The 15,504-nt window shown below is 40.2% G+C and overlaps 1 protein-coding gene across 1 annotated transcript in view; it reads right to left on the bottom strand.

Annotated features, from left to right (window-relative positions):
* Nucleotides 1-15,504, bottom strand: part of LOC133969297 (peripheral-type benzodiazepine receptor-associated protein 1-like) — a 60,269-nt gene that overhangs the window by 43,388 nt on the left and 1,377 nt on the right. The window contains exon 2 of the mRNA XM_062405688.1: nucleotides 14,008-15,010. Coding sequence (XP_062261672.1) covers nucleotides 14,008-14,850 — 843 coding nt within the window. The 5' untranslated portion in view covers nucleotides 14,851-15,010. The remainder of the gene's footprint in view (nucleotides 1-14,007; nucleotides 15,011-15,504) is intronic.

The following is a 15,504-nucleotide window of genomic DNA, read 5'->3' on the forward strand; positions in this document are numbered from 1 at the left end:
TTTCGAAGAACCCTGAAAATGGCTGCATAGAGGGGAAAAGAGCAGATCATTGTTGTTTCATTACTGACATGGAAATTTTGATAAATCATTAAATGTTTGGAGGCTTGTTCATACATATTCATGAGGTCACACAACCAGATTATCCCTTTGTCCGAGGTCTATGTGAGCTTTTGTACAGCTTATGGAAATATCTTCAGTCTGGTTTCACAGAAACACCAACATCAGCATTTTTAGCTAGCAGCTAGAAATCCCCCACTAGAGTACTAGCCTCTGAGGAGACAGCAAGACAAAGGCACAGACATGCACATAGCACACAAACACATGGTTTGCCTTTGTTAAGTCTGTGTGACATGATAGTTAAAGTACCAGTATAAAAGCTAGAATCTAACATTGGTGTGCAACATCATTTCAACATTAGCCAATTGTATCACCATGAAGATCGTCTGCTAAAGCAATACATCAGAACACCACTAATTATACCTTATGTAGATTGGGACTTGAGAAATATGAAAACTATTGTTTACACTAGTTTAGCTGTTGGCTAGTTTTCCTCTGACATTCCCAGGGAAAGAGAAAAACATTATGCTGGATGGAAAAAAGGATAATACATAATGAAAACTAAATGAACAAGCTACATACACTGCAATTCAATAGTTCTGCTTCCTATAGTTAAAAAAAGTCTCAGCAGCAGAACAGTATCAACACATAACAAATTATTTAATAATCATAAATATTGCTATAATTGCAATGCATCTTAACACTGGTATACTGTTCCAATTCTACAGGAGGCAACATCTTTCAAACAAGAGTGACTCCTTCTGTTTTCCAAACAAGACCCAGAATAAGATCATCCGCATATTTATTTACTCAGGCTTTTTAAACTGCAGATATATTTTTCTAAAAGCATAAACACCGTACACAATTTGAAAGAACTTGCTGCTGAATTTCCTCCAAAAGTGTGTCTCTGTGGATTGGTATGAAGGAGCCAGTCAGCTGAATCTGAAAATGTTCCTTAATTAGTCCGGGCCTTGTCTGCTCTAAGCAATAATGAAAAGGGAAAGGCCTCCTCCCATTGACCCAGTCCTCAAACACCACATGGTCGAACAAATGATTTTGATCACAGTTTTAATTACAACTAGAGGCGAGGAAAAGCAACACCCAGCAAAGACTGGGAACAGCAGCCCTTTCATTGAAGTGGATACTGACGGACTTGACGATATCGGTGAAGTGTTACAATTAAGAGTCAAATCAATGACACTCTCTATCTCTGTCTCCTGCATCAGTGGTTTTCTAATGATATTACCTGAAGTGCTCGGCTGTAAAACATCCTCAAAAGACACGTAAAGTTAGAAGAATTTCATCTTCTACAGTATGTTTAAGTTTGTTTTATCTTGTTACCACATATCTGGTGATTTCGAAATGTTAAAGTATATTTTTTTAGACGCTCTTTGTAAACCCCCTTTCCAAGCCTGTTATGCCTGCAGCAATATCCACATTATTCATTACAAAACAGAGGCTATGGAAATACTTTCATATCATTAAATAGTGAAAAAAGTAAGCCTGTTATCTACAACAGTCTAAAACTAAACAGAGAAATATTTCCATAAACAAATTACATATAAAAAGAACCACAATGCTGTTTGTGGCCAGAATTATTTTATTAACAGCGTGTCTCTCCCCCTATACTCATTTATAAATCATGAAGAAGAGTCCTCTCAAATCCTCCCATGTATTTATCACGGCCCATCTCCCCGGGGTACATGATGGTGACAGATTAGGGGTCTAACATAGAGCGCTAGAGAACAAAGAGCCAACACGAGACACCCCTTTACTCCCCCTCAGGCATCCGATACTACCTCCAATGCACCTCTTGCAAAAACGTCCTCTGGGTGAGGTTGTGCACAAATAAAATGGACTATGGAAATGCTTGTTAGTGCCTTCTGCCTTTCATGTCTTAGAGTATACCATGTGCATAATTTACAGGTGATATGAGCGATCTTAAGGATGATGAGATGTAAATGAGATAGCTCAGGTCTTTTGACGCTCGAAGTCATGGTGGAGTCATGTGCTTTCTTATTAGCGATGGGCAAATTCTTAAAGATGTTATGCTTAATCCCAGTTAAGAAATTTACATGGAGACATGTGTTTTAGCATCTGCATTAAATAAATCATCCCTTCAGCTTTCAGATTGTATTTCTGTTAAGATTTGGAGACATCTCAGCCCCCTCCCTTACAAAATCAATATAACCCTGTCCTACAACCATAGCAATTAAATCCATACGAGCATGGCTGCCTCATCATCTCATGGTCCGCATATAATAATGTCACAATCCCGGGAGCCTCCGAGGGCTTAATAAGGTGTCAGACATGCAGCAAATATCTGGCTTTTTAAAAGTGAATAGACGAACAGAAGGAGGGGTCCTCAGATTAGTCCTTTTAGTGCAGTGTCAGCAGAAATGATTTGTTTCACCCTCGACAGGCTCAACCTGAACAATATAACCCTTAATCTTGTCAGAGAAAATTGCAGATGCATACAGGCTCCGGCAACAACCCCCACTTTGTACATTGCAACAGTAACAACTTAATTTGTGGTCATACACAACGGTTGCACTTAGAAACAGTTTAGTCATCAAGTCAAGACGATATTCAATTACTCCTCCTCTGCGTTGCTAATGTACTACAATGCATAAGATTATTAAATCAAACATTGTATCACATATTGAATAATGTGATTCTCCTAAAACACAAATTTGACTGTCTTTCTTTGTCAACCAGTCCCATGTAGAAGAGCAATATTAAAGCAACACACCAACCAAATCACAAGACATCTAGGTATTGTGGCTGCTTCTCTGTAGTGGTTTAAAAGGCTGAGGATAAACAGCCTTTGTAAAGTGGAGCTTTTTTTTAAACAATCAAAATGTGATGCCATTCAGCCAATTTCATTCTACAGATTGGGCTGACCTCATCAAGCTACTGTGCTCTCAGACAGAGAGGGAAGTGCCTAAAATTAATTGAACAAAACAAAAACTCACAAGGTCCCATGAGGACCTTTTCACCAATGTTGCCAAAAAAAAGAATTACTCCGTCACTGTCATCACTACAGGCCAGCATCTCATCACCCGGACCTCAAGTGATAAAAGTCTGAAATATTTCCCTGGATGTTTTCACCGTGGAGATAAATTCTTTGTGGGAATTCCCCTGTATTACCAGCCCTTACCAAACATAATGAACTATTGTTAGTTACATACTTGTTTTAATGAAACATCAGACTAAATGTCTGCCATCACACTTGTATTTTCTCAAGAGTCTACAGCTGTTGATGGATTTGTGTTTTGCTCAGCAATGTAACAAAATAGTCTATCCTTCACATTAGGAGTCAACACATTCCTTTAAACTTTGATATTCAATCAGTTGGCATCTTGTTTAAGGGGAACAATCCAAACAAAGAAAATAGGCTGTCACAAAAACACATAATATCTCTCTTTGTGGAGCAGATCATGTGATATCTAATCTCAAAGTAGACTTAGGCAAGAGGAAGACAGATCTAAAATAGTCTTCAGGAGTTGTCGACTAGACTGGCCTGTGTCTCTTGAAGACATTTCCCCTCTCATCCAAAAGTCCCTTTGCCTTGAACCACTCCTTAACATGCCATTACCTGGATGACTGAAAATCTACATAGTTATTACATATTGAGAGATGGGGCACCAGACTCAGAAGTTTATTTCTACAGAACAGAACCCTTACCACTTAACACCCAAATTAGCAGATATACACAGGTCTTTTAAATAAGGGTAAACCAGCTGAAAGAAGGTGACTGACTCCTTTCCCATTGCTAGTAAAGCACTGCAAAAAGTGAGATGCTCTCTCGGCTCACAGTTTTGCTCAATTAACGCATTCACACTGTTTACTCGTTTCCATCCCTGCCGATGTTAATGTTTTTTTACCAGTGGAAAAGGGGCTTAGGACTGGCAACCAGAAGGTATATGGGGTTGATAAGCTTCTAACTATAATGTATAGTGTTAAAAAAGCAAACATTGACAAGTCAGATTAAATAAATTTACATCTGGTAGAGGTACTTGAGTAATGAAAGGCCAGAGTGACCTTCACTGATATTCAGTGTGTCAACAGAATGATTCTCTCTTTCTTCCTCCAGGCAGAAAGCATTTCCCATTAGGGGCGAGAACACAGGCCATCATGGGTTTTATCTCACCAGCAGTCTGGGACCAGGACTAAATATCACAGGCATGTGACATACACAGCAGACAGCTGCTGGAGGACTCCACATATGTCAGCCTGTGCATAACAGAGAATGGTTTTCAACTTAATCTTTATTCAGATTTCAGATCTTAGTCACAGAAAATGAGTGAAACAATGATTGACACTTTATTTGAATTCCTACGTATCGGCTTTACATTTAGTCACACACTCACAGTGTGACTCCCAACTGAAATTGAACGTGACAATTATCATGATGTCTGACCCTTGTTCCATACAGACACTCTGCACCTCGTGCTGCCACACAGCAGACACAACAGACAGTAATGTTTTGGCTAGGATATGGTGAGATGAAAACACTCCAGAGATCCCTCTCTTACTGCCCCATCAATTATTCACAGGTCATACACGCTTAATGAATAAATGTCTGATTTTGACAGTTTTTGTGAGGTCTGAAGACGAAAGCTGGTATTCTGGAAAGCTTAGATGAAAATGTTTCACTATTTTCTAATTGGTGAAACAGTGAACGGTTAATCACCTCAATCAAAAAATCCAACAGAGGAATAAGCAGTGGAATAGTTCGTTTCAGAAATCCTTAATTGCACTTCTTCACTTCATGTAAATGCTGCAAAATAGATACATCAGATCTCCACCAATACTAATATAAAGTAAACAACCCTTTTTCTACTTTATACATTTCTCTCTGGATGTAAAGTTCAACATTACATGCTACATCAGAAGTAGGGCTGGTTGATATAGCTTCAAATCAATATCATGATTACTTCAAATCGTAAATACATTTTCACTTAATTGCCCAGCCCTAATCAGAAGTAGAACAAAGATGGCATGAGAACATCCAATCCAAAGCTATGCTCAAAGCTGACTACCATGTGTTCTACACAGACACAGCGCTCCACTTTCTGTTCTCCCTAAGGTACCAACTAGGCCAGTCTTCTCAGTACTTCAACCTCTAACCATCAGCACCAGTGATTGAGAATTCTGATGCAACTAGTTTGATCTGCCCTGTGTGTTGCATATAAGACATTACCTCCACAACAATACATTTCTGTGACAAATGAATTATCACAAAACTTTTTTATTTTTATTTTCAGGCAATGCTGAGTCCAGTTCACTTGACAAGTATGTCTTCAACTTGAGAGTCAACTCACTCAAACACAGAGAACATGTTAACATCAAACATTATTTCTCCACAAAGACGTTGATAATGGCTTTGACTCAAATTTGCTGAGATCCACTTTGAAAATGATGGAAGAACTTGAAAACCTGCTCTTTAAAACAGCCTTTAGCTAGACAAATCTGACTGCACTTGATATAGAGCCTCTGTAAGCAGTGAGAAATAGTGCTCCAGATTTTTTCTGCTGAGCATCAGTCATGCCATTTTATCCACAGCTCGGGGAACGACATGGTGACAAGGTAACAAGACTGTCAACAGATTGAGCGACAAGTTCACTTATTTTACAAGGCAGGAAATGCCCTCACTAACCGGACCAACTAAATATAGTTGAGTGAACAGTAGCATCAGCACAAATACAGAAATAACAAAGAGTAGCTTCAGTGTGTTGCCAGAGCTCAAACATAGTACACAAGCGAAACTGACCAGTCTGATAAGTCTGGATCCGCCCCCTCATCAACATCTGGTACTTTCAAGGTAAGCTAGCATGAAGCTAAACTTAGGAGAGATGAGTTGATACAATACTGAAAAAGACGTCTTCCAAAGGCTCTCTGATACTACCCGCCTTGCCTTAGCTCCATCATGTCCTTTATGCCGTAACTATGTGATCAAGGCTATGTAAATATTGGGTCATCAGATGAAATAGATGTAATCAGATCGCTGATTCCGTTTTTCTGTATAGTAGCCCCATTTGGAACTCACGCTGTGTGAACCCAACCATCATTAGACAAGCAGCCATATGCCATCCAGACAAGTGTTGAGTGTAGATAATAGAGAGCACACACTCAGCAAGCTCATCGGTCTTAGAAAGACTGACATTAACAACTGCTCTACATATTCAACTTCTATCATGGTTCTACTGTAAATGACAGATAAAATTGTGGCTAACGAAATACTGATACAAATTTGTGTTAATTTAGACACAATTGTCCACATCAAGACTCACTTGGAAAGTGAAAACAGATAATCTAAGATTCTTGTTACTTGTGTCTTGTAAACATAAAGCTGAATTGAGTGGACTATATGAATGAGAGTATTTAAAACCTTTTAAAAGAAGTAGTACAAGTATTTACATCATTCTCATTTTATCCAAGATTGTGTCTAAATATCTTTGAATGAATGATGTAAAAAATGTTCATTAATTATTATAAGAATTGATAAGGATACATTTCCCAGAGAAACTGCCAGTCAAAAGAACGGAACCAAAATACTTCACGAAAGCTTTAGAATACAACACATAAGTATCTGCTCTATGGCCTAAGCCACACTGGATCATGGAGATCTGAGTAAAAACGTCACTTTCACAGTAAAGCCTATTCTATAAAGATTCTATTTATAACCCAGTCTGTTCATTTGGGTTTTAGCTGAACATGAACTCAATTTCACCCACTTTCCTTCTGCTGTATAATACCTGCTTAGCCTCTTATACTTTACTATTATTACAGTGGAGTAGCATTCATTATATTCTTACAAACATGTATTCTTACAAACATGTACAAACATAACCCTAACCCAAACATGTACAAACATGTACTAACATGTAACTGTTGTACTGATATATAGATACACAGACAATCATCCCTGATTTTTGATTAAGGAAACACAAGAGCGGATGTGGTACCCCACAGTAATTAATGGTGCAATCATAAACAAAGAGTATGGTCCCCACTGGTCTGAAAGAGCCAAATAATAATTTATAATGCATCATTTAATGCTACCTCTCAGCACCTGTAGCCACGGATCCTCTCCCAGGTTGTGTGTTGACAGTTCATTAGGAGTTTTCACTACACTGTGATTGTGGTGTTCAGATAATGAGCTGGCGGGGGTGGGAAAGACAGGAGGCAATGTTGCACACCGATTAATTCTGAATGATGAAATCCTGTCTCCGGTAAGGATGCTTTCCAACCATGAGGCAAAGGTAAAGGAACTGAGGTTTAACAAAATGATTGGTGCTTTAACATTCTGTACTTCCTTTTCTGTAGTAGTAGCTGGACATAAAAAATACTGCCCTATGGTTGTACCCCTCTGACAACCAGGGCTGTTAAGTCTACATCCGGTCAGGTCACTGTGACATAATAATATAAAATATTAAATATGTACAATATGTGCGTTCTTTACATTTAGTGTTTATTTTAAGCATGGATATGTCAGATATTGCTGGCATTAAAACTAGTTCAGTCGGTTGACTCAGAGTATCTGATACTCAGAGGGTCTGATACTCAGAGGGTCTGACACTCAGAGGGAGGAAGTGTGAAGTTGGATGGCCACAGGCAGGAGTGACTTCCTGTGGCGCTCTGTGGTGCATCCTCCTGGTGGTCTCAGTCTTACACTGATCATGCTCCTGTGTTTGACCAGCACATCATGGAGAGGCTGGGAGACATTAGGCCTTCATAAGTTGATCTTCACATTCTATGATGAGCACTGTATGCCCTGTTAGGTCTACAGTACCAAGGCACTGTGTGTTACCTTTAAAACAGCATCTTTTAACTGTTCAGAAGAAACCACTCGCAATCAATTACTCCAGATGTTTTTGAATTGCATATCTCTTGTTAATTGTACTTTGAAATTTAAATAAGTTGTTTTGACATGTCCAATTGTTCCATAGAAAGCTCACACGTTCTCCATTGATTTTTGACTGGTCACCATTAAATGGTGACACGGATATGAAATTAGAAACAAGGTTGTTATAGGTCAGCATAATAACTGCCAACCATCTGATTTATAGAGGCACTGTTCCAGTAAGCATGTGCAGAAAACATGCTCAACACTTAAGCTCAATGTAACATGACCCTTATCCAATACAATCGATAATCCGACTAACTGTTTCAGCTTAATAGGACATCTTTAAAATTCCTTTAAATTTCATATCAGAACCAGATATGTTAAAATTTGTAATGAAAAACAAAACAAAACCACAACCATGGTATTGAGAGGGCTAGTGATACTCAGTACGCTATGGAATGATTGGGATTCTAATGATGGTGGGACTGCAAATCTCTCGTGTCTCCAGACCCAAACAGTTTTACGTCAAGCATCTTGAATATTTCTGGAAGACACAGCAAATGTTCCACGCTTACCTTGCGAACCCTTTCCACCTCATAGCCATTGAGGTTCGCATACAGTGAGTGATGCCTCTTTCCTAAGAGTGATGTTGAAGTGATATTAGCCGTGGGTGGGACTGCCTTGTCCAAGAGCCCGTGTTGTGTCTTAACCTGCTCCTCCGAACTCCTAAACTCCTGCTGTTGTCCAGGAGCCTCTGTGTCACGGACCTCCATTTCTGTAGCCGGTACAGGCTCGGGCTGCTCAGACCGAGTGAACAGGTCATACATCACTCTCTGTCAAAGTCAACAGTGCAGATGGGGTCAATATGATCGTATGAGGTGACCAGCCGAGACCAAGCCATCACAGGCTTTTCATTTGCTGGAGGAGAATAACGAGGATCAGCCGGGACAAGTTGACTTCAGAAGGATAAAGATGTGATGTTCCTCCCGTTCTCCAACAGTTTATAAACGGCAGTTTTCTACACGGCTAAGGTGACGTGTATGAAAACAAGCAGACGACTGTTTTTGCCATGATTTTCAATAACAAAACAGTCTCTTCACTATGCAGTGGGAGTTTAGCGTACGAAAATGGCACTGCTGGACTGTCACAGTCGAAGTTAGTGTGCCATATCCAAGATAAAGCCAGTGACATATAAACCAAGAGTTATACAGTACCTCATACTCCTTCTCACTGTGACGTTTTGAAAAAAATACATTCAGCCTTAAAAATATCTCACATATTTTTGGCCTTGGTTTCTCACTGTAATAATTGTCATCATCCTGATCGCGTTCTTCAGCATCCTGATGTTAGACTTTATCCCAGTGTAGCATTCAGATTCAGACACCTGCTCACCGCTCTGATACAGCATGTTTCATCATGCCTTACCGTTCTGTCGTCTGGGCTTTTTTGTAGGTGCTTGTCCAGACCATGAAAAATACAAACGGTTCCAGCTCCTGTCCTACACAGCGCTGAAAGAGCTTGTGTAGGCCCAGCTGAGATAGAAAACAAGAAGAGACTTGCGATGGAGAAAGAAATACCAGAAAAGGATTTATCTAACAGGTCTCCCCTCTAGTTGCCAATCTCTCAGTAAGACTGGGCTGTGGGTGGCATGTTGACGCTTCAGCCGCGAGTCCATCCTCATTGTTGCGGCTTGGACAAAAAGCATATTATCCAGATGCGACAAGACTCGACAGGGCTGCCTAATCCTATCTCGCTTGCAGCGCCATAAAGGTGAAGAAAGAGGACGAAGGGAAAAATGTATGTGTGTGTGTGTGTTTTTGTGTGTGTGTAAGGAGGCGAGTGTCGCTGAGAGGAGGGGGTAGGGAGGACTGCTTCAATCGTCCTATCACAAAAAGGCAGTCTTTGAGACGGGGCCCAATCATCACCGCGACCGGAGCTCGTTTCCATGGAGATGACGCTGGAATGATGTTGGCTGCCTATTGATTGTTCAAGAGGCAGTACACACACTGCAACACAGGCAGGCTGCAGGAGGCAGACAGGGGATGAAGTGTGTCCAGTCCAGACTACTTCTAATGTTTTATTGCAGTTGTCCACTAAAGAAACCAATTTGCGTCTGACAATGTAATAAATGCTACTCATGGTTTAAAAAAAAGACATGTAAACAGGTCTGAGGCAGCAAAAGATCTGGGTTACAAATTAATGCAGATTTATTTAGACTTACTGCCCTCCCCTTTACTAGCAGGTGATATAAAGTACTCCAGCTATTTGCCTATCAAATGAGCAAGGCAGCCTAATGAATCCCCTTAACAAGCAGTGGCTTGAATCCAAGCCAAGAGATAGAGGGGGTTATTTGGGCATCTAGTTAAATCCTCACTCAACCTTGACAAACTATACATTACCTAAAAGCACAGACAGTTACTTTCGACGTTGCTCATTTTAAAGCATGCGTGTATACAAAGCCCAACAGTAATAATATAGAATACAAATAATAAAGATGCAGTGATCAATCAGCCAGTTTGATTGGCCATTACTGATGACCTTTCAACGGGTTCACATAGTGCACACAGCAGCATAGACACAGACACAGACACAACAAGCTAGTAGTTCTTCACCCTGACTGAAGAAGATGCAAACATGCACTTTCTAATACTTGTAAGGCCAAACTAAGCAGTGGTGCAACAACCACAAAAACATTCAGAGCAACAAAGTTAATGATAATTAAACCATCACACCATCAATCCACTGAATATGCCCAATGGTAAGAAGTTAGCAAAGGCAAAGTGGCTATATATAGTATTTAGGTTTCAGTATTGTACTTGACTTTTCTATAATAAGCTCTTACAACTTTGCATCTTTTTTAATGTAATTATTGCACTGCTTAGCTGACCCGTTTCTTATCATCCAACACTTTCAATTGTTTTGTTGACCATGTCTTAACTTGCAAAAGATGAATACAAAATAAAAAGGTAGCTTTAATGCAGAGCAAATCTGCAGCCTCTGCTTTCTATTCTCAACAATAAAATCACTACATTTGTGTAGCAGAGCCCAAGATAAAAACTTAACAAGTTGACCAACTTCTCAGACATCACATTACCAGACTTTATAAAGCTCATGTTACGCCACACATACAGCTTCCTTCAAGCCAATTCCAGAGCAGCAATTAGTTTTCCAACTGACTAAGTTTGAGGTTAATGTGAAGTCTGACTGCTCAGTGGGTTGACATGCTCAGAAATGCACTGAACTCCGGATAGACTCCCCTGAAATCATCCAGAAGGGATTATGTATGTAAGATTACAGTCAGACGCTCCAGACCTCTGTAGTTTTTCCTGTCAGCCACCTAGTATAAACTCAGGAGGATGTCCAAATGAGCCCATGTGAGAAAGAAGTAAGAATTCACCTTGAGTGAGTGTGTTGATCACATTTTTAACACACAATAGACACAAAACTGAAAAGAAAGCAGTATCTGAGGTTGAAATCAGGTAGAAGACGCTGAAGAAGATATGAACTCGGAAAGATGAAGATATTCAAGAGCTTTTGGCGATACGGTCCAATGCCGCTGTCGATGTGCAATAAATAAAAACATGTAATTCACGCAGAAGAATTTAAACTTTCTGCATTCTTTACCCAGGCACCATCCCTCACCTGAATGCTCAAGAAATTTTCTCCATTCCACACAGCAGGCTACAGCGAGCAACCTGGGATGAATCTGGCCTACTTTTCACTACCAATATCAATTTGGACACCTAAATTGAGTATTTGCTGTTTCTCAAACTCAGTCAGTACACTCTATAAGGTTGTTTAATGGAAGGTCTAAGAAATCCAATCAGAGCGTCCCTAGCTGCAAGCTGGAGGAAACGTTCAACTATTTTCATCAAAGTAGGGCAATACTTTTTTTTGCGGTGTTCACATGATTGGCTGCTGACCCCTCTCGCCTTGCCTGGCAGCAAGTGCCTGCTGGCTAAAAGTACATTTTGAGTCACAATTGTGTAAACACATGAATGTGACAAGGATATAGATTTGTTAACCAGAACTTATTTTAATAGAATGGCACTCAGTATAGCACTATCCCACTTTCCCTAAATGTGCTCATTTTTCAAAAATTTAGAAAAATCTAATAAATCCTGTATCAGGTGGCTGATCCGCACCACACTCTTTTGGGTTCTTCCCTGGCCCATACTGCATGCTTACACCAAGTTTGGCGGTAATCTATCCATCAGTGTCTGTGTAATCTTGTTTATCCAAAAACAAACGACTAACTAAAGTCCTTGGCAGATGTAAAGTGTTTACTTGATATATTGTACCTGTGTTAGGGCAACATTGTGGGCTTGTTGCAAGCTAATACCACCTGTCTCTCGCAGACATGAGCTTCTTGTTTTGTGCTAACGCAGCATTTCAGTTCTTCCCATTAATAATTCCTGTGTGCTCATGAGACCATGGCTTCAGGAGCTGAACGACTGAAACCAACCCTGGTGTGAACAGAGGTGCTTAGAGCGAAACCACTGCCACCAGCCATGGTGCTAATCACAGGCTGCACACAGCACACATAACTAAATATATAAACTTTGACTGAACATTAAATAAAGAGAAACATCCAGTCAGCATTCATGTCAAATTGCCTTTCCTCTGCACAGAAATCCAATGATATTGACATCCTATCACACTGATAGGTTTTGACAAAGCCTCCCTGTTAACCATGTGACTCAGTATCAGGCTAGTGGTCAAATATACGTCTTACACAAACATCCAAATATCATTTAGATTTTTTCCAAAGAAACTTGCAAATGCTAAAATACAAATACGGCTGTGTGTCCTTCCTAAAGTTTGTTTGTAAGTTTTATGAGGCCTAACATTTTTGGCCAATCTAATGAGCTGAGAAGAGCCTCTAACTTGTTTATGATAAACATGTTTCTCCTCTTGAATTGAATATGCACATTTTATTCTACAGTATAATACAGTATATATATCTTTGAAAATCAAACACTGTATGGCACAAATTGTCATATTACAGAGAGATAGAGAGAGAGAGAAAGAGAAAGAGAGATAATATATTATCTATCTGCTTTATTATCCATACAACAAAGGGTGATGCTTTCTTATGATGAGAAAGACACACAAACAAAATGAGCCTGGGCAAGTAGGCATTGCTGATTGCATTACTTTGATGAATTATTCATTTTCATTTTCATTATTAATTTTCCTCTCAAAGAAAACTTGATCCAAAATTTAGGAGACAGGAGCACATTGACCCACTTCTGCTCTCTTAAAAAAGAAATGATGCACCAGCACATTACCCATACTCTCTGCTCACATCCCACATGACTCACCACCACAACACTGACCGAAATTCACAGAGGTGTTTTTACACAAAAACCAAATCAGTATTTTCGTCACCATTGCATTATTGACAGAGATAAGCTTGCACAGCCAACCAGTGTTTGGTTCTCCTGTCTGTATATATTAGAAACTGAGAAACTCCTCCTTAGTTTGAGTAGGGGGGAAATTATCTGTAGTCTTGATTGTCTTCACAATATTGGATTTATTTCGTTGGAATCCATGCCATTTTTTTGTGAAGGATGACACAAATATGTGTTGTTGAGCAACATTAAATGTAGTAGTAGTTTTTTTGTTTGCAATTCAACAGGAAGCCTTCAAGAAAAAAAAGGAAATAATAAAGTATTGTTTTCCTTTAAATATAAGCAATAAACTGAAAGATTCCATAAGGTATTGTCCCCTTATTCTTCCACACCAGCCACTATGTCTGCAGCATCTATAGTAGCTTGGGTTTATCATATAAATACAATGTCTAACATCAAGCCAGGTGACTTTAATTCAAGAAGTGAAATGTACTGGGGATCATGGGGTTATATTTTACCTAAAATCCTGTCCAACCAGAACAAATGTGTAATATACTTTAGTTTATAAAAAATACAATGAAAAAAGCAATATTGCTACATTATTTGGCATTTTATGGTATGTCTGAGTGGTAATCTATATATACACCACAATTTCTTCTTACATTACTCTTAACTGTATACTTCCAATATGAATTCAACCACCAGTGAGCATGTTTTTAGGAATATGTATATGAAATATCTTACCTCCATGTTTCTCTCCATGCATTTGGAGGGCGAGGACTCAGTGCAGGAGGGTGGCTGGTTGTCCCAGCCGGCATGGGGAGTGTTGTGAGGGTGAATCGTTTTCAGAGAGCCGCTCCGACAGGTGTCCACGACTGTAGCAGCGGTGCTGGGGTCAGATTCACACAAGTCCCTGTCTGAAGGCTGCTTTTGCTGATCTTCTTCCCTGCTCTTCTTCGATGAGTGAGATGCACTCTGAGATCTCTGAAGTCTCTGACAGGATTTATCGCCGTCTTCTTGAGTAGGCTTTCCTGAGAGACTTTCAAAAATGTTGCTGGGGTGTCCTGCTCTCTGTCTCCCCTGCAACGTTCGTCCGTGGGTCTCTAGCAGGTGGCAGAGGAAGATGGCTTTTTCTAGCTCAATGTCCTGCCGCTGATGCAATTTAGAGACTGCCTGCTCACCATTTATCTCCTCATACAGTGTCAGCAGCAGCAGCTCCAGCTTTCTATAGGTTTCACCTCTGCTTAAACGAAAAGCCTCTTTCCCTGACGGCTCATCATTACTGCACCGTTCAGTATGTTTATTGTTCACCTCTTTAGCCACCAAACCTCTGCGTCTGTCAGAGTGCAAGTCCTTTTGGGTCCCACGCTTTGCCGTCAGCTCCCTCACGGCCCTCTTCTGTTCCCTCTCTGCTTCTTCTCGCAGGCGCCTTAGCTCCACACTGAGGTGTCCGCGGGCCCGCTGTGTCTGGCTCTTCTCCGTCTCCAATTCAGCACGGAGCCTCTCAAGCTCTCGCCCATAGTCCGCCTGACTCTGGCAGTATTTCTTGGATGAGAGGGCCAGAGGGTTATCCCTGTCTTTCCTCATGATGCCTCATTCACAGCACAACATGCAAGGAGAGGCAGGACACATTCCTTTCTAATGAAGGGCCTGTGCGTCAGACCTGAGAGGGAGTGCAGGTGGGTGATGGATGCATGGTTATCACAGACATGCAGCATGCAGTTATCACACCAGGTCACAGGTCACACTGGAAAGATGAGACAGTGGAGGGTTTGATAGAAATTTGCAGGTGTTATTGTTTTAGTGCACTGACAAAAAATACAGTGATTCTAGCTTGGTTAAAGATCCATCTAAAAAAATTCTTCAAAAAGTGAAACTTTCATGTATTTATCACATGTATAGTGAAATATTTCAAGCACTTTTTGTTTTAATTTCGATGATTATGACTTACAGCTCATGGAAATCTAAATTCCATTATTGGCATGTCCATAAAGCATGTCCCTAGTAAGGGGCATGTAGTGCTAAAAAATGTCATGGTAGACAGCTGCATGGACCAACACCAGCAGATGACAAGGCACCCCAGATCCTCACAGATTGCAGAAACTGCCCACTGGACTTCAAACTCTGCCTCTCCACTTTTTCACCTGACTCTGGGACGTTGATTTCCAAATGAAATGCAAAATTTACTTGCACCTGAAAAGAGGACTCTGGAACACTGAGCAATGGCCTCATCCTAGGTAA

This window comes from Platichthys flesus, chromosome 15 (genome assembly GCF_949316205.1).
Source record: "Platichthys flesus chromosome 15, fPlaFle2.1, whole genome shotgun sequence".
In the NCBI taxonomy this organism is placed as follows: Eukaryota; Metazoa; Chordata; class Actinopteri; order Pleuronectiformes; family Pleuronectidae; genus Platichthys; species Platichthys flesus.